Source organism: Neofelis nebulosa, chromosome 12 (assembly GCF_028018385.1).
Source record: "Neofelis nebulosa isolate mNeoNeb1 chromosome 12, mNeoNeb1.pri, whole genome shotgun sequence".
NCBI lineage: Eukaryota > Metazoa > Chordata > Mammalia > Carnivora > Felidae > Neofelis > Neofelis nebulosa.
The window spans coordinates 66,163,971-66,186,995 of NC_080793.1; the positions used below are offsets into that span (position 1 = coordinate 66,163,971).

Here is a 23,025-nt window from a genome sequence, read left to right on the forward strand (position 1 = left end):
TTTGTTTGTTATTTGTTTATTTATTTATTTATTTATTTATTTTAATGTTTATTTTTGAGAGAGAGAGTCAGAGAGCAAGTGGGAGAAGGAACAGAAAGAGAGGGAGACACAGAATCTGAAGCAGGCTCCAGGTTCTGAGCTGTTAGCACAGAGCGCAACGAGGGGCTTGAATTCATGAACTGTGAGATCATGACCTGAGCTGAAGTCAGACACTTAACCGACTGAGCCACCCAGGCGCCCCATGGATGGCTCCATCAGTTTAAAATGTGCCCAGATTTACACATTGTTTTCTGGCCTCTGCATAGTAGCTCCTTTATGTTGACTCAGGGTTCAGCGTTACAGGCAGCAGTGGTAGCAGTAGAAAGTTCTCCTGTCCATGCACCACTGGTTTTCCTAAGGAGCCAGCCCAGCACTTTCAGTACCAACAAGCCATGCTTCCTGCAGAGACTATGAGTATGTGCAAAAATAAGCACGATTGTAGGGCTGTTAGCATAATGCCTAACACAAAATGGTCAGTACCTGTGGACTCTGATTAGCATGCAGTTCCTTTTTCTTTTTACTATATTTGGCTTTTTAACTTGAGAACTTTGAACCTGGGAGTTCATAGATGGGCTTCAGAAGGTCAGCAAATTCCATGAAATTGTATTAAAAGGTTATTGGTATGGATAGCTTTCCTGGAAGTGTGTTCACAACTTTCATCAGATATTCAGAATAGGTCATATGGAACTTCTGTTTCTAGCTATTGCAAACTCAAAAACTCTCCTCCTGAGAATGAGAAAGCCTGGACAATATATTAAAAACATGCCTGAAGGCATGGAAAAGCCCATAAAATAGTAAAGGCTTACCATATCAGGATCCAAGTAAGGACAGAGGCCAAGGGAGGTGAACCCATTGTTTGGGGCTGAAGGTGTCCACAAATTCCAGAGGAATCAACTTAATAAGGAGCAAGATACTTTTAACAGCATTGTGGAGTGAGGAGGATACGAATTAGAGTCCATGGGCTACCAGTGAGGAAGCCTGTGGAGCCCTTCACTTTAGGTTGGGACCTTGAGAGTAAGTATGAACTGAAGTAGACAGGTCCTCACAAGGAGTGCAGCTTCGCTTCAGATCATCTTAGTTTGCTGAAATTGGATTAAGATGGTCCTGAATTGCTCGTGCTTCAGGTCTAGTAGAAGCCTCCTTGGAAGAAGCTCATATCATCCTGGTACCTCAAATTATTTCTACCAAGATTTAGTAAATGTAATAATTGGCACAAAATAAAAATAACTAGGCACACAAAGAGTCACAACAGCAAAATTGAATCTATAGATACAACAAGACAGCAACACGGACACATAGGAATTTTAGATACTGGCATTATAAGTCTCAGACTTTAAAATACCTATACTTGGGGTACCTGGGTGGCTCAGTTGGTTGAGCATCCGACTTCAGCTCAGATCATGATCTCACTTATGTGTTTGAGCGCCACATCAGGCCCTGTGCTGACAGCTCAGAGCCTGGAGCCTGCTTTGGATTCTGTGTCTCCCTCTCTCTCTGCCCCTCCCCTACTCACACTCTGTCTCTCTCTCAAAAATAAATAAACATTAAAAATTTTTTTTAAATGCTTATACTAAATCAATGTGCTATACCATTTTAATAAGCAAAAGAAGACAAATCATGTTTTCATATCAATTGATGCAAGTTAAAAACATTTGAGGAGATCTAGTACCCTTTTATGACAGAAATCTCTCAGTGAGTTAGGAATAGAGGGGAATTAACTTAATACAGAGCATCTACCAGACACCTACAACTAATAACATCATACTTGATGGCGAAAAATTGAATGCTTTCCCCCTCTGATCAGTGACAAAGCAAGGGTGTTTATTTTCATAGCACTGGAAGTTTTAACCACTATTATAAGGCAAGAGAAAGAAATAAAAGGCCTATATTGAAAAGGAGAAATAAAACTATCCCTATTTGCAAATGATATTACTGTCAATATAGAAAACCCCAAGGAACCTACCAAACAAAAAAAAAGGAAAAGAAAAAAGGAAACAACTCTTAGAACTGATAAGTAAGTTCGGCAGAATTGCCAAATAAAAGATCAACACACAAAAGTCAACTACATATCCATATACTAACAATGAACATGTGGGAACTGAAATTAAAAACAATATCACTTATAGTCACCCCTAAAGAAAATGAAATGCTTAGGTATATACTTAACAAAAACAGGTCTGTATAATCTAAAAATGATAAAAATAATACAATGCTGATTAAATTAATTTAAAAAGACCTAAATCCACAGAAAGACATATAGTATTCATGCAGTGAAAGACTCAACATAATAAAGATGTCAGTTTTCTTCAAATTGATCTGTAAGTTTAAAGCACTTCCCAGCAAGGTTTTTTGTACACATAGACTTATCCTAAAACTTATATGGAAAGGCCCAGGCCCTAGAATAGGTATAACAATCTTGACAAAGAAGAATAAAGTGGGAGTAATCACTCTTTTCAATCATAAGGCTTCCTATAATAACTACAGTAATTATATCAGGTGTTGTTGGCAGAGGCATAAACACATAGATGATTGAAACAGGATAGACTCCAGAAATACAGCCGCACAAATAGGCTCAACTCATTTTTAATAAGTACAGAAGCAACTCAGTGGAGGAATTTCAACAAGTGGTGCTGGTGTACTTGGACATCAGCCTAAACATTACAACTTACACAAAATTAATTCAAAATGGATCAGGAACCTAAACATAAAATGTAAAATTATAAAACTTTTGGGAAAAAATAGAAGATCCTTAGAAACTGGAGCTAGGCAAGGAGTTCTTAGACTTACTACCGAAAGTACAGTACATGAAGGGAACAAAAGTCTCAAAACTCAACAGTAAAAGCACAAGCAATTCAATTAGAAAATGGGCAGAAGACATGAACAGACATTTCACAAAAAGGAAGTACAGATGGTAAATTAAACACATGAAAAGATGTTCAAATCATTAGCCATCAGAGAAATGCAAAAAATAAAATCACAATGAGATATCACCACACACTGTCAAAATGACTCAAAAATAGAGCAGTTAATGCTCGTGAGGATGATGAGGAAGTGGATCACTCATATGTTGCTGGGTAGGAACATGGCAGTGGATCCAGTTTCACACTAAAAGCAAGTGCCTTACCTCTGTCACTGTGGTACCGGCTTTGACAATTAGACTGACTACTGACTTCTCAGAGAAGTCATGAAGGCTAGAAGACGGTGTAATGAGATCTTCAAATGCTGAGGGGTGGGGGTGAAAAGGCTGTCATTCTTTTCAGAATTAGATATTTTCAGACAAAAAGCAAGAGAATTTATCACCAAACAAAATCAATTCTGGTTTTATACTCTGTTTGGGCCAGTGAGTTTCAGCCTTGGCTGCACATCAGAATCACTGGTGGGATCTTTAAAAAATAGTTTCCATGTCCTTCTTCAGGGGGTTTGATGTGTGGCCTGGTGTCTGATGATACTGATGCCCAGCCTTGGGTAAGAAACAACTAGTGTTGTTGGGCTGGAATAATACAGTGAGGTAGCAGAGTGGTAACTGTAGAATGAGAAGCAAGTGGTATCATGGCTAAAATTGAATCTTTCCTTTACCTGGGCCTCTGCCTTTATACTTCGTGTGTCTTGGTTGAAAACTTCCCCACAGTTCCTCCTCTTCTCTTTCATTCAAACCAAGTCCTGTGCATCCCACCTGTGTGGTATGTCTCCCTTTCATCCTTTCTTTTCAGTCCTTTGTTATCAGGGCACTTCAGGCACTTGCTGCCTTTTGACTTTACGTGATACTTGGCTGTTAACGGCAACCTCCAATGTCTTCTTCCTCTTCTAGTATGCCTTTCATAGTGTTGCCAACCCAGTCTTCGTAAAGCATTGCTTATGCCAATACCCTCCTCAGAAACATTTTCATTGCTCTTCATTAGCTGCAAAATAAAGCTTAAATTTAATAGTTTTAAAAATATAAATCAGATCATTTTCATTCTAAATACCCTTTAGTTTCATCCTGTTATGCTTGAAATGACATCCCCAGCTCCTGTTACCACAGCCTTCAGGATCCTATGTGATTGGAACCCTGTTTCACCTCCATCCTATAGCATCCCATTCTACCCCCTCCTCACACGGCCTGGCAACACTGGCCTTCTTGGGGGTTCTGCAGTGTACTTTCTTATTTGCCATTGATCTGAACTTGCTGATTACTGGCCTGAAATATTATTTCTTCCTTTTCTTTAAGGCCTTGGTCTCATGCTCAGCCTTCAGAGTTGCCTCCCTTCCTTATATACAGTAAGCCTACTCTTTCTCCCCTTTTTTCTAGTCACAGCATCCTGATCATCATCTCTTATCATTGTGTATTTTATTTATCCATTCCTTCCTACTTCTCTCCTCACTGGAAGGTAAACTCCATGAGTGCAACGACTTAAACTGGCTTGTTGACTGTTACATCTCCAAAGTGAGGTACATAGTAGGTGCTCAGTGCCCTCTAACTTATTTTGAATATGGATACATTATGGTAGAGTTTTAATGGTAAAGCAACTCTCTCACAAGAGACTCTTGTTTTTCCACTGGTGTTAACAGTATATGAATTTATGGTTATTTACTGAAATCCATTCTCACATGTAACCTTTGGATGAGGGGAGGCCAGTGAGTGTGGTGGAAAATGAAACTGTGTAGGAAAAGACTGACATCTGGGGGGAAACAAGCTGGGAATAGAATTCTGTATTTACGGCAGTTCCAAGAATCTTCACTTTGTGTGCATAGTTGTGTATCTCTGAAATTTCCATAATGATCTTTACTCTGTCACTTCTGTAATTGTTAGTAATAAAAAGTTCAGTTGCATCAAAAGTATTTTTTGCTTAAAGGGCATGTCAAAGGGGGTTATGTTAAAAACTCACATTTGTGTGGTGTTCTACAGTTTGGTCATACATAAATGCATTTAACAATCCCTTGTGAAAAATATATCTTCATTTTGAAAATGAGAAAGCAAGGCTCTAAATGTTAAGAAACATTTAGAAAGCTGACTGGGTTGGAAAACCAGGACTTGGGTCTTTGGACGTGTAGTCCACTTTCTGTTTTATTACTGGGTTTCCCATTATTGGGTGTCAAGTTTCAACTCAAAATATCTACGGCAGGAACTAGAGAGTGAACAGACTTTCTTGTCCTTGAATCCTGGAGTAAGTGAAGGTGACTACTGCCAGGTCAATGCTCTGAACCACGTGATGGCTACCTAGTGATTTCCTCCTGTTGTTAGCTCCAGGAAGCGAACTGTTTACCTAGGTTTAGCTGAACCACAGTGGTAACTGAGCTTCTGATTTTCACATTCTAGGGGCTGATCTCATTGTTCCCTGGATCTCCATTCCATTAGGAAACCAGTCTCATCAAAACTGTTACTGCATTCAAAACTCACAGAATTTCTTGCTATAATATTGTTTTGCCCCTGAGAAGACTATATCCTGACACCCCTTCTTGCTGCCTTATGGAAAATGGATCTGGGGGGAGGAGGCAAGAATAAAAAGAGGGAAAGCAGGTAGCAGGCTATGACAGCATCTAGGTGAGAGATCATAGTGGACGGGATCAGAGTGAAAGCAATGGTACTAGATGGGGCGCCTGGGTGGCTCAGTCAGTTGAGGTCCGACTCTGGGTTTCAGCTCAGGTCATGATCTTACGGTTTTTGTGAGTCTGAGCCCCACATCAGGCTCCATTCTGACAGTGTGGAGTCTGCTTGGGATTCTCTCTTTCTTCCTCTGTGTCTCGCTGTCCCTCCCTGGCTTGCGTGTTCTCTCTCTCTCTCTCTCTCTCTCTCTCTCTCTCTCTTGAAAAATAAATAAACATTAAAAGAAAGAAAGAAAGAAATGGTACTAGAGAGAAGGACACCAGGACAGCTGATAGATCAGATATGGAGGATGAGGGAAAGGGTATGAAGGATGAATCAAAGGTAACAGCTAAAATTTTGACTTGAATAACCGTGTGGATGGTGACATTTACTCAGATGACAAAGACGAAAAAGTGGTTTGGGGAAGGTTGGAATAATAGTAGTCTTAGACTTGTTAAATTTGAGAGATCTGTTCCACGTTCAAAGACATCAAGTAAGCCAGTTGCATATATGAATCTGGAGCATAGGAGAGGGAGCAGGGCTGGAGCTAGAATTTTGGAATGTGTTGCAGTCACCCAACAAGAGTGAGATGGACCTCCTGACGCCCTCCCTAAATTTGGTTCTGATGTAGAGATCAGTGGCTCACACTTAAACCAAGAGGGCACTGCACACATACTAAGAGGGTTTGAAAAGATTTAGTACTCATATAATGGGGCTTTCTAAGGAGATGAGAGCTGGCTCCACAGCTGTTCCAGAAATGACTTGAGAGAGGAAGAAAGGAGACTGGTTTGACTTTTATGGTGGTTAGAGGATGGACTTGGGCAGGAGTTGCCATGTGTAAGCCACAGGAAAGAGCACCGAGGCTTTCTTATCAGCTTCCTTGTTAGCTGTTGAGATATAGAGCAGAAGGGGGAAGGGAGCAGTGGGACTTGAAAGCTCATAGCAATCTGATATCAAAAGTGGATTTAAACTCTTTATAACAGAAGACTTCAGTAGTAAACGGTGTCTAAAATGATAGAACTAGAAAAGATCTCCTGGAGGTTCACAATGAGCTCTGAGGGCTCCAAAACTTAAAAATCAGGTTGAGGAAAAAGTACCAGCAAATTAGACTGGATGAAGAGAGAAACGTGTATAGTGTAGTATGCCGCCAGCTAAACAAAAATGTTTCAAGTGAATGGAAGCCGGGGACACAGTGTGCCCACACCGGCTGTGTGCCCCACCCCACTGTGGCATGTGCTGGGTGTGTGTAGAAGGTGGTGGCTCTGGGAGAAGAGCCAACACCTAGGATGCTGCTGAGGAGGTGAGCAGTCTAAGGATAGAGGCGGGTCCGTTGGTTTGCATCATGGAGTTTGGGTAAGTGAAATGGTAGAAGCCAGGTTAGAGAAGACCAGGGAATGAATGTGAGGTGGGGAAATAGAGAAGGCAAGTTTAGACAGCTTCCTCAGGAGACTGCTAAACAAGGAGCAAGAAATAGGCAGTAATTAGGAGGGAGATGTTGGATTAAGGAGAACTTTTTTTTTTTTTTTAAGTTAGATCTTAGAGCGTGTTTATGAACTGATGTGAACAGTCCAGTGATGATTCCAGAGAGCATGAGGATCACTGCTATAGAGAGTCCTGGCGAAGAAGGTAGTAGGGGGTCAGAGCCCACTTGGACACCTGTACTTTGTAGGAGCAGAGACACACTTCTCCCCTTCAGAATACGGGGAAAGACAGAAAACGGGGCTGTTCGTATAGGTAAGTTTATGAACTGGTTGGTGACGATATGAGAGAGTTCCAGGCTAATTGCTGTTTTCTCAACTATGAGACGAGGTCCTTAGCCAGGAGTTGTGGAAAGGGGGCAGTGGTGTGATGAGAGAGGAGGAGATATGAAATAATTGCTCAGAAAGTTGTGGAGCAAATTGACCACAAGCATAGGAGGGTTGTGAGGCAATGCTGAGCCCATTCATGGGTTGTGGTGATGAAATCAGAGCCAGAGCAGGTGGCTCAGGTGTCTGATGTTCTCACCAGTATCGGGTGTGTGGGGTCTGGTGGAGACAAGGTAGAGATGGGTTCACAGGGTTGGGATTTTACAAGGCAAGTACTTCACGTCAGGGTGAGGGTGGCAAGCAGGGAACTGAGGGTGCTTGCAAAGGAGTGATCATTTAAGCTTGGCAACATGGTTATTAAACACGTGACCTGCTTACAGTAAGTATAAAGTGTACGTTTCTATGTCTCCCTACCTATGTCTTTCTATAGTATGTGATTATAGATATATTTCAATGCCATTGTTTGAATCATTCATACTGCTATTTTAGTTCAGGCTTATTTTCTAAAGCCTTTTGATTTTGGTTTTTGGAAAACCAACTGTATTTCTCCCCCTGCCTCCCCTCCCCCCGCAGTGAGCAAGCAAGAGGTTCTGTAAGCAAAAGTAAAAGTTGAAGACTTTGTTATGATTGGACCTGTGTTTGGAAATTCTGTGAATTGTGTTATGTCAGCATCCTGCTCATGGAATAGGCTATGTAAACAATGGGTGTTGGGCGGTTCTATGAATGAGCAGCCTTCCTTCTCACTTAACACACTTAACCACTGCAATTCTCCAGATTTCTGAGTGTTTATTTCATAGTAAAAAGGGCTCTAAAAATACCAGGCCAGTTAGGTTTTTATTGTAGATCATTTCATTGAAACTGCAGTGGGACGTATAAATTTTAAAAAGAAAAAAAAAAAAACCCTGAAAACAGGATTTTGAAGGAAAAGCTACAGAAATCTGTCTGTAGTAATTTGTTTTGGCTATGGATGTGAAAGTGTAAAAGAGATGTGAGTAACTTTGCTTCATCTTAATTGAGATCAATTGGTACGTTTAATTGATCTACAAAGGATTTGAATAATAGCACACCAGAATGTCCAAATACTATGCAATCATGACAGTGTTGCATATACCAAGTTTTAAATTAAAAGAAATTCTCTTTTAGAAGTTGATTTTCAATTTATTTATAACATTATGTTTTTAATTGTAGAGACATGTCAGGCCATAATTTTGAGTGTTCAGAATGAAATGAGAAAAGGATTAGGGTGGATTAAGCATTAGGACAAGGGACCAGGACCACAAGTCATACCAGGAAAGATTATTAGTTGGGGTATGCAAGCTAGACATGAGACCCGGGAGCACCACAGGGAGTAGAAGTTAGTAGGAAACAAAGGATAACCTGTAGAGAAAACAGACTCAAACATTTCATTGTTTCAGACTGCCAGATAACAACAGGGATAATAAGTTGTATTGATTATGAAGATTAAAAGTATGGACAGGAATACAAAATACAATGAAAACTAACATTTTCCTTTCACTGGGCAGGAATTTTTGCCTTCCAGGAACCCTGACCTTCTTCACTGGCCCTGTGGACTCTCTGACAATGTCCTCTCCCCAGAAGCAAGGACAGCTGAGGTGGGAGGGAGGGTATTTTGAAAATGAAGTCATGATAGGAGGGAGGTGGGGCAAGAGCCAATGAGAATTTTTTATGGAGAGGCCTGCATGAAAAATACCAGCTTGCGTGCATCCTGAAGCTGTGGCCACAGTGACACCACACTTGCTTTCCTGGGAACCCCAGAAGACAGACCTTAGGGAGAGAGAATGCAAATCATGTCTCTAATTTGGAGACATTGAAAATATTTAAGTTTGATAGAAGCAATTGTTAATGTTTGATTTGTGGGCAGATTATGAAACAGAATGCATCAAAGACTCCTCTCTCTCTCAGTCTCTGTCTCTGTCTCTTCCTAAAATGGGCAACTTGTAGATATTCGGTCTGTCTCAAAGAAATTGGGTCAGCCCTGGCACTGAACCATGAGAATTAACATTTATTTAGCACCTACTATGAGCCAGATCTCTAGCCGGGTGATTTTCCTACCTGATTTCTTTCAGTCCTCCTAACCTTGAGAGGTATTATTTTCTCCATTTCAAAGATATCTTAGAAACTGAAGCTTAGTGACAGTAAATGATTTTCTCCATTGAGCAACAGAGCTGCTAGGTGAACCTAAGTGTGTCTGACTCCAAGTTCCGCTCTGGGATATTTCCACTCTGAACGTATTCTCATTCAGCTGCTTGAGTAATCTTACTACATGGGATGGTGTAAGGCTTGTTTGGATCGTTGTTAGAATAGATTTTGGATCAGAGAAGGATTAACTCCAGCAAAGGTAGGGAGGTGATAGGAAGATGTGGGCTTCTCTCTATTGTCTCAATTTTCCCCCCAGTGCATAAAAGATAAATACACAGGTGTTCAGGTTGTGGTCAGCTGCTAGAGTGGTGATCCTTAAACTTCACAGTGCAGTGAGGTGGGTGGTGGTCCTCTTGGAGAAGCTCTATACCCAGAGGTTTTGATTCAGTGGAATGTCTGCATGGTATTGAGAACCAGATGATTCTGATTGAAGTGTCTTCACATCACACCAGGAGAAACACTGAGGTAGGCGACCTCATCTTCACTGGTTCTTCCTCGGTCTCTTCATCTGTTTCTTATTTGATTATGAGATGATAAACCTGAAGATGATAGCCCCACTGTCAGATGAATGTATGCAAGACCCAGCATTGTGATGATTCAGAGGGCAAAAGGTGGACCTTGACCATGATAATGAAGACAGAGAAGGTTAAAGATACCCCAAACCCAAGAACTGGGTTACTTGACTGTCTGTTATATTCCATCCTAACTCAAACTGAGATTTACAACAGAGCAGCTACCAATGATCAGGGATGTGCTATGAGCCCAACACTCTGTGCTGGCTACTTCCCATGCATGTACCTATCTTAATTTTGTAACAAATGTATACAATCAACTTTATCATCTGCATTTAATAGAAATGGGAACTGGGGAGGCTATTTTAAAAAAAATTCCCCCAAGATCATATAGCTAGAATCAAAATCAAAGTCTTCCTTTTTCCTTCCTTTCCTTTTTAAATTATACAAATAATACATCAGTATAAATGTCTCACAGACCAAAAAAAAAAACCAAACAAACAGAAAACAATTCAAACATAGGAGCCTTCATATCCCTCCACAGAAGAAATATCTGGTATCAACTGACTGTACAGATAGTCCCCAACTTACAAGGGTTCAACTGACAATTTTTGACTTTATGATGGTATAAAAATGACCGCATTCAGGAGAGACCATACTTTGAATTTTGAACTTTAATCTTTTCTGAGGGTATCAGTGGGTGATCGATCCTTGTGATGCTGGGCAGTGGCAGCTCCCAGTCAGCCAGCAATTGTGAGGGTGAACAACCCCGTACACTGACCAACATTCTCTACCCACATGGACAACCATTCTGTTTTTTCCTTTCAGTACAGCACTCCATAAATTATATAAGATAGTCAACTTTTAATTATAAAATAGGCTTTGGGTTAGGTGATTTACCCCAACTGTGGGCTAATGTAAGTGTTCTGAACACATTTAAGGTAGCTCTGGCTAAGCTGTGATGTTGGGTAGGTTAGGGGTATTACATGCGCTTTTCGTCTTATGATATACTTAATGGGACATAATGCTATTGTAAGTCATGGAAGATCTATAGATCCTTCTAGTCTTTGCATTTATATATGAAAATACATTATTTTTTTATGTTTCTTTTCACATAAATGGAAGTATGCTGCATGTGTTATTCTGCAACTTACTTTCTTCACATAATACTAACTTCTGTAATTCTTCCATATCAATTACAAAGTCTGCTTTATATTTTCAATAACCCCATGAAGGGGCTAGATCAGTACATAGTTTCTCAGCACTAACCTTTACTTAAAAGAGTGCTGAGTAATAAATCCATTTGTTTTAAATGGTAGAATTTCAAGTTTTCTCAGGAAAAAAGCAGTTGTACTCTATCCTCTTCCCTGATTTGGAGTCATATTTGAACTTTAATACCTCACAGTATATGGTTTATGAGAATGGCAAAATAATCAATAACTACTTATTGAATCTTGCTTCCTAGTTTCTTGAACCATACTTCCCCATGTAATAGGGAAAGGTGTTTCTCAGTGCATGTTTTGTATGATTAATTTTCTTTCATAGTAAATTGCTCACTAAATTAGACTTTGTCCACTTTGGCTTAAGTAGATACTCATTCTAGAAAATTAAAAATCATTTAATAGTTTCAATATTGAATTGAAATAAAAGGAACTATAGTAATTGCAGATCTATTAGATTGAACCTATCATACCCAAATGAGACTAATAAGACTGTTAACTGTTGGAAAAAAATTGTCGTGTTCCAAGTTGGATACTGGCATTGTTTAGGTTAATTTATTCAGACTAGTGTTTTGGGTTGAAAGAAATAATGTAGTAAGTTCTTTATTTTTAAAACTTTACTTTTATTCTAAAGGAATAGTTTGTGTGTGTGTGTGTGTGTGTGTGTGTGTGTGTTGAAGTTTATTTATTTATTTTGAGAGAGAGAGAGTGCACATGTGGAGGAAGGGCAGAAAGGAAGGAGTGAGAGAGAATCCCAAATAGGCTCCACACTGTCAGCTGGGAGCCTGATATGGGGCTCAATCCCACAAACTGTGAGATCAGACCTGAGCCAAAACCAAGTCAGGAGCCTAACCAACTGAAGCACCCAAGTGCCCCTCAAAATTATGTTAAATTAAACATCTGATTTTTAGAAAGAACATACTAGAAATAAATCCATATCTTTAACTTAGGACTCATTTCTTCTTGATTTGGATTATAAATTATGCTAGTATCTGATGGTATGCCAGTTACGTGTGCCAGTTGCATTTTGAAATATTTTTTAATTCTTAATTTATAGAAATAACAAAAAAATACTGTGGAAGCTTGTAAAGTGTTTTTAATTTACAGAATTCTAAATAACTTCAATCATTTGTATCTTATTTCTAGTTTTATCAACAACAGTGGGTATGCATTATATCATAATATGAAAACAGTCTGCCTTATAATTTTAGATAAGGATTTCAGATTTTAGAAAAGTTAGCAGTGAAACTACATCACCACAATGATATTTTTTCCCTGAGAAATCTCAGTATTATGGGTGCTTCAGACAAACAGGCACAGAATCATTACAATGGTGTAAAATATTTAATTCGCTTTATCTCACTTTGTCTCTTAGAACCTTTATCCAGAAGTAATTTGCAGAATTTGTAGTTCTGCCCCTTGTGTATGTGTCCCTGAATAGCACCTTGTTTAGTGTACCTGCTTTTGAACTTCATGGAAATGGAGTCATGCTGTGTGTTTCTGTAATTTTATTCTTTTCCTTAGCATATGTTTGAATACTTGCTTTTCTCTGTGAGTTTTAGACAAGCTTCAGAAGTTCCACCAAACAAAAACCTATTTAGGATTGTTAATGGCACTCCATTGAGTTTGTATGAGAATTTACTTCTTCATGACATTGAATTTTTCTTGCTGAGGCAATAGTATATCTTTCCATTTAGGCAGGTCTTTATGCTTTTTAAAGTTTTGTAACATTTATCTTCTTTGTTGTTTTGTCGTGTAGTACTATGCACAGAATACTGCTGGTCCATTTTACTTTATAGAGGATTTTTCTTCTTTTTCAGTGAAGTAATATATTTAGGTGGTGCTTAGATGTTAGTCCAGATTCTAGACTGTGTTTCTTGTCAGGGGGCAATGATAATTTAAGATTGTGTTATTAAGAAAATTAGCCAGTTTTCACTATGCTATCTAATTTAGGAAACTAAATCACTTGCAATGATATAATTAATTGGGAATTTTAATATTATTTAAGTATAACAAACAGGATAATAACATAAATGTTTTACTAGATATTTACATAAAATACCATGGGAATATAAAAAAAAGTGACTAATTCAGTATTTGGGCACATGTATTTTTATACAATAAAGGAACCTGCCAAGTATTCAAAATGGTAGCAGTTCTATTGGCCGACAACTGATAGACCAGATGCTTTGGTAAAGGCTTGAGAGAAGATAAGATTAAACATGTTGTGCTATACCTTGAGGATTAAATTTTTTGGTCAAAATTTATTATTTTATCCTGTAATGAGGTCACAGAGGAATCCCGCAGTGATTATATTGTTCAGTAACTGTAAATGAGCAATTCATTCTATTTATTTTTATTAAGCTAGTGTTTATTTTTATTTTTTTTCTTAATTTTTTTTAATGTCTTTATTTTATTTTGAGAGAGAGACAAAGTGCGAGCAGAGAAGGGGCAGAACGAGAGGGAGACAGAATCTGAAGCAGGCTCCAGGCTCTGAGCTGTCAGCACAGAGCCCAAGGTGGTGAACCCACAGAAGTCTGACGCTTAACCTACTGAGCCACCCAGGCGCCCCAGGCTAGTGTTTATTGAATGCCTATTATGTGCAATGTAGTGGGCTAGCTTTTGCTCTAAGGAATATAAAGATAGTAAGACTGTCCCTTTCTTGGGGAGCCGGTGGGCTAATGAGTAGAAGAGGAAACAGGTAACTATGGTGCAAGGCAGAACTTGGTAGGCACTATCAGAGAACTACAAATAGGATACGATGGAGATTTCAGGAGAGTACGATTTCATCCTGTCAGGCACTGGAACAGGAGTTTGGAGAAAGATGGGTTTTTGAAAAATATGTGTAATTTTGGCAGCTAGAAATGTGTGGAGGTTGTTGGATTTCTCAGGATAAGGAAATGGTACGGAGGTGGGAAAGGGGAGGATGAATGTGGTGACCAGCAGGGAGCCTGCTGTCACCAGATTGCAGAGATCAAAGAGAAAGACCAGGAGAAGTAAGTTTGGCCAGGTGAGCTGAAGCCCTGTGTGGTGCAGGGGCGGGAGAGGTAGGGGGTGAGCTGTGCCGAGGCATCCAGCAAGGGCTGGGAGCAGGAGGATTGACAGGAGTATTTGCCATGTGTCTTTGCTCTGCCTACTATGGCCTTTCCCATAGTTCTTTCCCACCACTTCTCTCTCTCTTTCCCTAGTTGTTTTCTCTGTCCGTCCCATTACACAGCCTATCTTCTCTCTTTCCCTGCCTCCTTCCCCTCACTCTTGCTATCAGAATCAGCTCAGAAGTCATCATCTCTGGGAGCACTCTGAAATCCTACAGTTGGAATTAATCATTACTTCCTCTGTTCCCACAGTGATTGTCTTACCCCCTCGTTGTAGCACCTACTGCATTCTGTCTTCTATTACGGCTGTTTCCATCTCCATCTCCCTTCCATGGGCTGCAGGGGCTTCATTTCCCAATACCGTAGGAGAGTGGCTTGAATACAGATCATACTCAAAATGTTTGTTGAATGAATAAGGGATCTTTGTTTAAACAGTTTTTTATTTATAGTATGTATAAAGAGCTAGATGCAATAGAGACCAAAGTGATGGAAATTCTAAAAGACTTTAATGATCAGATGAAGAAATTGTTTGGAGAAGCATGAAATATGTGCTCTGTCTCAGTTCAAGAAGATTGACCACAGTTTGGCTCTCCTAACCCTCTGCCTGAGCAGAAACCACAGCCCTTCTTCCACAACCCAACAGTGAGCCAAACCACAGCCTCATTGGTCCAACTTTCCTAACCCGCTTGTGAATGTGCTGCCTGTTCAAGATAGAGCAGATACAGTGAGGTGAGGACAAAAAGAGCACCTGAAAACAAGGGCAGTGGATTTTCCTCTGGTTTATTTAAAATGTCTCTCCTTAATGAAAGTTCACCATAAATGGTATAAGCATTTTTAAAATGGCTTTTTAAATACTAGCAGTGTTCTTAAAACTCCTGCATGAATCAAAATTGGACTTCAGATGTTTTGCCCACAGCTGTGTTCATTACTGCACCTTCCACCCTTGAAGGATCTTAGACCACAGCTAGGATGATTGAATGATTTGCACTTTTTCTTTAAGCCCTTCAAGTCAGAGCCTGTTTGTTTACATTCATGTCCTTTTTGTTGATATTGATTCCTGTATTCAGAAACCCAGTTCTTCATAAGTTCATTAGTAAAATGAGAAGATTGAAATAGAGAATCTCCAAGACTTCTCTGTTGGCATTTACAAAAGAATCAATTATCATACGACTGTAGGAATGAATTTTTGTCCAGGCGTTAGATGCCTCCAGAATCTTGAATGGTTTTGTGTTTAATGGTTTTCTGGTAGCCACTAGGTGGCAGTAAAAAAAATTCTTAACAATGAGAAGTGCTTGTCAGTTTTTAAGTTTACTTTAAAGAAGAGATTTGAAGGTCTAAAGTTTGAGGTGTCTGGAAGTTATGTAACCATAGCCAGACCTCAGTATGCTGTTTCTCAGGACCTATGCTTATTTTATCCAGGAATAAAACTCTCTTGGCCCTCCATAGCAGTTTGTATTAGGGAATTATGGGAAAAACAGACATAAGTTAAAGCATGTAATTTTATTTTATTTTTTAAATTTTTTTACATTTATTTATTTTTGAGAGACAGAGTGAGACAAAGTGAGAGTGGGGGAGAGGCAGAGAGAGAGGGAGACACAGGATTGGAAGCAGGCTCCAGGCTCTGAGCTGTCAGCACAGAGCCCGACGCTGGCCTTGAACCCACAGACCGTGAGATCATGACCTGAGTCGAAGTTGGACGCTCAAGAGACTGAGCCACCAAGGCGCCCCGCATGTCATTTTATTTTACAAAACATTTTTTATGATAAAAAGTAAGCCGTAGAGGATCTTAAGCTGAAGACCAATCAGATTTGCATTGTTATGATAAAAAAAACTATTCAAGCTGCCTCATGCAGAGTGGATATAGGGAGGTTCCTTATAAGTTTTGGCCATAGAGTAAGTAACCCCAGCTTTGGTAATAGTAGAAACTTTGGAAATGCAGATAGTTTAAAGAAGAAATTTTAAATCGCTACTAGAAAAAAATCCGTTTTAACTATTTGTTACATTTCTTCCTAGCATTTTTTTTCCATACAAAATTAAAATCACATCAAACACAGTTTGACACCTTGCTTTTTAAATTGTTACATTGTCTTTTCCTGGGTCATTAAATATCTTTTTACAACATAATTCACACTGTTGGATAAACCATGATGAATTCAACCAGTTCAGTGTTGTGTGGAGTACTTTTGTTGCTTGCAGTTTTTCACTGTTATGAGTAATGCTGCTTATGAACCTAAAACATTCATTAAGATATATTCTTGGAAATTAAATAACTGGGTAAAAGGATATGAATTTTAAGGTTTTGGCTACATAACATCAAGTGACTTCCCAGAAAGGCTTTATAAATTTGTGCTCCCAACAACAGCAGAGTACCCCTCTCACCACATCCTTGCCAACACTGAATATTACAGTATGGGGTTTTTTGTTTGTTTTTATTTTTTTAAACAGGTCAAGCAACGGGGTGGGGAACTAATATTTATAGCATTTGATTTTTTAAAAATCAGTTTCTACCCATATCATTTTGGGAATTTAGGCCAGGACAGGTCTGACAATTAGGTTGTTTTCATTTTTCCAAGACCTTAGGTGTTGCATAATACAGGCATTGTGAATACTATCTAGGGAACTGTTTATGGCTACTTTAAACATTCTCAGGAATTAGTTACAATCCTTGGTCACCCCCTCTGAATCTATTGAATGTCCTAGATTTTTTTTTTTTTTTTAAACTTTCATTGGCTCAGCTACCAAAGTAACTCCTGCACTTTTGGAAAGCCAGCCTCCACTCATTGGTCCAAGGCCCAGGATGTGAGTGCTTCTGGGAGGCACTGGATTTATAGGGGAAAGCCTTGGCATGGTTTTCCTTAGGATCTACAGTCGTAACTGATTCTTAACTGTTGCAGCCTTGAAATCAGTTTCCTTCTATTGTACATACACTGCATTACTTTTTATGCCAACTAGGTCTGTAGTACTTTGTGCTTTAACTTTCTAAGGGTCAATCGTGTGAATTATAATGATAGTAGCCACCTGTTTATAGGTGGCTTAATTGGAACTTGCTTAATTGAATTTTTATTAAAAATTTGATTTATGGGATTTTAACTGAGATGCCATACTTAGAGAACTTAGCACAATATTTCACACATGGAAAGCACTCAGTAAATTTTAGTTGTCTTAACTGTTAGAATTCCCTCAAGAAGTGACATTTAAACAGGTCTGGAAGAACCTTCATGGTAGAGAGAGTAGGACATCGTAAAGTCCTGAGGGGCCAAAGAGCCTACAGCCCTATGTAGCTTCAAACAAGCCAGTGAGGGAGAGTCAGCCTTTGGTGTTTTTAATGCTTATTAAGTGTGATGGTAGGTGAAATTTATTATATTATTTTATTTCCCTAGGTTTAGTCCTATCTAAGTATATGTGTATGGACTCACAAATTTAGATGCACATACACAAGTTTATTTTATCTTGTAATGTGTATTTACAGAATGCAGTGCAAGAGTTAAGAAAAAAAATAAAGTGGCTTATTTCCCTGTGAATATATGAAAACCCACTGAGTTGCATACTTTAAAGAGTAGACTTAATAGTATATGAATTATATCTCAATAAAGCTACTACTAAAAAACAAAATGTTTCCAAGTATAACACTTTTTCAAAAAGTAAATTTTTTTCCCTGAGTATAAAAATAGTACACATACATGCATAGGAAACTGGAAAATATACCAAAGTAGAAAGAAGGAAAAATATAGGGGCGCCTGGGTGGCTCAGTGGGTTGAGCGTCAGACTCTTGGTTTTGGCTCAGACTGTGATCCCAGCGTTGTGGGATCAAGCCCTGTGTCAGGCTCCGTGCTGACCGTGAAGCCTGCTTGAGATATTCTCTCTCTTTCTCTCTCTCTATCTCTCTCCGTCCCTCTGCCCCTCTTCCTGCTTGCACTCTCTCTCTCTCTTAAAGGAACAAAAAACAAAAAAAAAAGGAAAGAAAGAAAGAAAAAATATATGTCCATAATAGTACCATCACAGAGACTATTAATATTTGATGATAGTTTCTTCATTATTTTTTCATTTCCATGTATGGTATGGATTATTTTTAAATTGATGAGATTGTTTCTGTGTATTAAAATTTGCATCTTCCTTTCTTCATTTAAAATTGTAATATAACCATTTAAAATGCTCTCATAAATTCTTTATAAACATTTTAATGGTTTACAATGAGCCACTGAATGAGGGTATGATAAATTAGTCTCTGCTGTTAGACATTTTTCACTGAGAAAGAACATTGTAGTGAACATCTTTTGAGTATAATCCCCATCGTCATATTTAGGTTTATTTCCTTAAATGTGTGCCAGGTACATTAAAACTTCTGAATGCTTTTAAAAAGCCTTTAATATATATTTTCAAGTTGATCTCTATAAGGCAGGCCTCTATTAATCTATAAGGCGCCTTTGTTCAGGTTATAAACCTCTGGGCAGACATAGCCCTGGCAGTCCAAGCTTGGGGTGGGTTATAGGCTGTGTTATATCCACTCACTCTCTCTGGGGGTGCCTCAGTGTGGTTCACAGCAGCAGGATATATGGATACCCATTTATATTTTAATAGCTCACACAGAGTACCTGTTTCAGAGAACCCAGATGAGCATTTGGTATTTAGGTCTGTAAAAATCTTTAATTCATTAAGTGAAAAATAGTATGTTGATGCTTAAATTTACCCTTTGAGTTTATGAGGGTGAAGAATTTATCCATGTGTTTCTTGCACGTTTGTATTTTGTCTTATGAATTATCTGTTCATACTCATTTTTTATGTATGTTCTTAGTGTTTGTCATATGATATTTTGCACAAGAATTTGACTACTTATGGTTATATGTTACTGTTAAAATTCTTCCTAGGTTTTGCTTATATTATTTTCTGAAGACACAAGATTTTATTTCTATTTAGAACAACCAATGATTTGCTCTCTTAATTTTCAGTTTACAAAGTTCTTCCCCATTCATTTAAAAAAAAATTTTTTTTTTGATGTTTATTTATTTTTGAGACAGTGTGACACAGCATGAGCAGGGGAGGGGCAGAGAGAGAGGGAGACACAGAATCTGAGCAGGCTCCAGGCTCTGAGCTGTCAGCACAGAGCCCGATGTGGGACTCGAACTCACAAACCATGAGATCATGACCTGAGCCAAAGTCAGACCCTTAACCAGCTGAACCACCCAGGCACCCCTTACTTCATTTTTACATTGATCCCTTTAATTTACATTAAGTTCAGGTATATTTTAATGAATGACATAAGGTACAAATTTAATTTTTTAAAATATTTTTCCCAGAGCACCATTTATTAATTCATAATCTTTCCCTAGTAATTTGTGGTGTGTTCCTTGTCATGTGTTAAATTATTGTATCTACTTTGATAAAAATATTTTGCTGAGTTAAAAACAATAAAGATCACATTCTTAATATGGGTAAGCATTGTTCATTCATTATTTTTGCTTCACTGTTAACATTTGTTTAAAATGATCTATTTTGGGGACACCTGAGTGGCTCAGTTGGTTGATCATCCAACTCTTGATCTCTTGATCTCTTGATCTTGAGCCCGTGTTGAGCTCTGCCCTGAGCATGGAGCCTGTTTGAGATTCTCCCTCTCCCTCTCTGGCTCTCCCTCTCTTTGGCTGTCTCTCTCTCTCCTTCCATCCCCCCCTCTCCTTCTCTCTCTCCCTCTTTCCCCACCCGCCCAGATGTTCTCCCCGACCTGTGTGCTCTCTCTTGCTCTCTATAAAAATAAAGAGAAAAAATAGAATAGTAAAATAAATGACCTATTTTAATATGATAATTTTAAGGCCAACTTATTTCTTTATATCTTGAATCCGTATGAACTGGGTATTTGGACAAACTAAGGTTACTCCTTTCATAGAGATCACCGCATTTACAGAGGACATGGGTTCTAGGCATTATATGTAATAAGCACATGCCACTTGCACTCACTTTTAATAACCTTTTCTGTTTATGTTTTTAAGGGCTTGCTATCTCATGTACTGTCAGCATTCAAATTTGATACAAAAGAAGTTGGTCTTTTTATTCAAGGTCTTGGATATGCACCTGCAGATTACTATTCTGGTTTGCTTAAAAATGTGAGTATTTTTAATGTATTGAAATTTTTGTTGCTTAATGTACCATCAGCAAAAAGGGTAAATGGAAATATTTGACTCTTCCAGGAGAGATGTTTAACTTTTCTCTGTTTATCTCTTCTTACCTTGGGCAGACTTATAGCCATATAAGGAAGAAACCTGAGGTGGGAGATTCTGAGAAAAAAGAGGGAAACCAGGAGAGGTTATTCTAAATCACCCAACCCCTTTCTTCTCTTAACAGATCTCATTTATTCTCTCAAAGATTTTTGGAAGAAGAGATTTCCTTAAACAATGTAAACACACCCTTTTACTGTTGGACGCATTTTGTATTTAAAATTCCTGATAGGAATTTATGTTAAAGCAAAAAATTCAATAAATGACAGTGTTGTAAATAGTGTTATATATTCTCATCTTAGTATTAAAGCTATGTTTTCTTCTGCCTTGAATTTTAGCCAAATTCAAGAAATTTTAATTTATGATCTTAACATAACTCTTCTAAATAATGTTTGTTAACTTTTCTGGTCTTTTGGAAACTTTATACATAAATAGAATTTTTAAAAGATAAAGTACTAAATTAGGCAAGAAAAAATAAGCTAACTTTAATGTGGGTTTTTTTTAACGGGTTTGGTTTTCTAAGGAAATTAATGATCTATTGTTCATTTGCTTACATTGGAATGCAGAATAACAGACATTAAAAATAAAATCCAAGTTATTTGTAAATGTGACTTGGCACTGCTTTCTTTTCATTTTGACAAAGTAAAACAAGGAGAGGACGTGTAGGGGAGAGTAGGGAATCTCAACGGAAATATCACTCACACCAAGAAAAATAGAACTGATGTAATCCTGTTTTGCAGTGTGAGTTAACCTGCAACTGATTTTGTTTTACAGATGGTTTTATCATTAGTGTCTGAACTCCGAGAGAATCATCTTAATGGATTTAACACTCAAAGGCGGTAGGTGTTAAACTAAACATCCCCCTTCTCAAGTTTCAAAATGTATCAGTTTGGTTATGAGAGAAAAAATTTATAATTCTTAGGAAAATCATGTTCATAGTTACAGATATATTCTATGTGAAGAGATTATTTATACATGGCAAATTTGTGAATTTTATGAAACTTTCTTTTTTAAATCACTATTCTTTCAGCTTTTTAGGGCAGTAAATCATGCAACGTCCCTTGTGACCCTGAGTAAAAATCCCTACACATACAGTAAGGGATACACAAACAAAGGAAGGACTCAGTTCAGAGAGTGTGTGTATGTGTTTGTGTTATACATACAGTATACATACACACACAAACAGTATTTCCAAGGCCACAGATAGTTGATGTGCATATATGACTTAATACAGCATCCTTTCTTAATAAAAACTCTCAAGAAAGTTGGGATAGAAGGAACATACTTAAGCATCATAAAAGCCATTTATGAAAAGCTGACAGCTAATATCATCCTCAATGGGGAAAAACTGAGAGCTTTGCCCCTGAGATCAGGAACAGGACAGGGATATCCTCTCTCATCACTGTTGTTTACCAGAGTGTTGGAAGTCCTAACATCAGCAATCAGCCAACAAAATGAAATAAAAGGCATCAAAATTGGCAAAGAAGAAGTCAAACTTTCACTTTTCACAGATGACGTGATACTCTACATAGAAAACCCGACAGACTCCACCAAAAGTCTGCTAGAACTGATACATGAATTCAGCAAAGTCACAGGGTACAAAATCAATGTACAGAAATCAATTGCATTTTTATACACCAATAATGAAGCAACAGAGAAATAAAGAAACTGATCCCATTTACAATTGCACCAAGAACCAAAAAATACCTAGGAGTAAACCTAACCAAAGATGTAAAAGATCTGTATGCTGAAAACTACAGAAAGCTTATGAAGGAAATTGAAGAAGACACAAATGGAAAAACATTCCATTCTCATGGATTGGAAGAATAAATATTGTTAAAATGTCAATACTACCCAAAGCAATCTACACATTCAATGCAATCCCAATCAAAATTGCACCGGCATTCTTCTCAAAGCTAGAACAAACAACCCTAAAATTTGTATGGAACCACAAAAGATCCTGAAAAGCCAAAGTAATATTGAAAAAGAAAGCCAAAGTGGGAGGCATCACAATCCCAGACGTTAGCCTCTACTACAAAGCTGTAATCCTCAAGACAGTATGGTATTGGCACAAAAACAGACACATAGACCAATGGAATAGAATAGAGAACCCAGAATTGAGCCCACAAATTTATGGCCAACTAATCTTTGACAAAACAGGAAAGAATATCCAGTGAAAAGAAGACAGTCTCTTTAACAAATGGTGCTGGGAGAACTGGACAGCAACATGCAGAAGAATGAAACTAGACCAGTTTCTTATAGCGTACACAAAAATAAACTCAAAATGGATGAAGGACCTGAATGTGAGATAGAAAATCATGAAAACCCTAGAGGAGAAAGGCAACAACCTCTTTCACCTCAGCCGTAGCAATTTCTTTACTCGACACATCTCCAAAGGCAAGGGAATTAAAAGCAAAAATGAACT

The 23,025-nt window shown here is 38.3% G+C and overlaps 1 protein-coding gene across 7 annotated transcripts in view; it reads left to right on the forward strand.

Annotated features, from left to right (window-relative positions):
* Positions 1-23,025, forward strand: part of FANCC (FA complementation group C) — a 264,563-nt gene that overhangs the window by 157,767 nt on the left and 83,771 nt on the right. For all 7 annotated transcript variants that reach the window (XM_058695498.1, XM_058695504.1, XM_058695505.1 and 4 more), the window contains 2 exons: positions 20,376-20,489; positions 21,375-21,439. In XM_058695498.1, the coding sequence (XP_058551481.1) occupies positions 20,376-20,489; positions 21,375-21,439 (179 nt within the window). The remainder of the gene's footprint in view (positions 1-20,375; positions 20,490-21,374; positions 21,440-23,025) is intronic.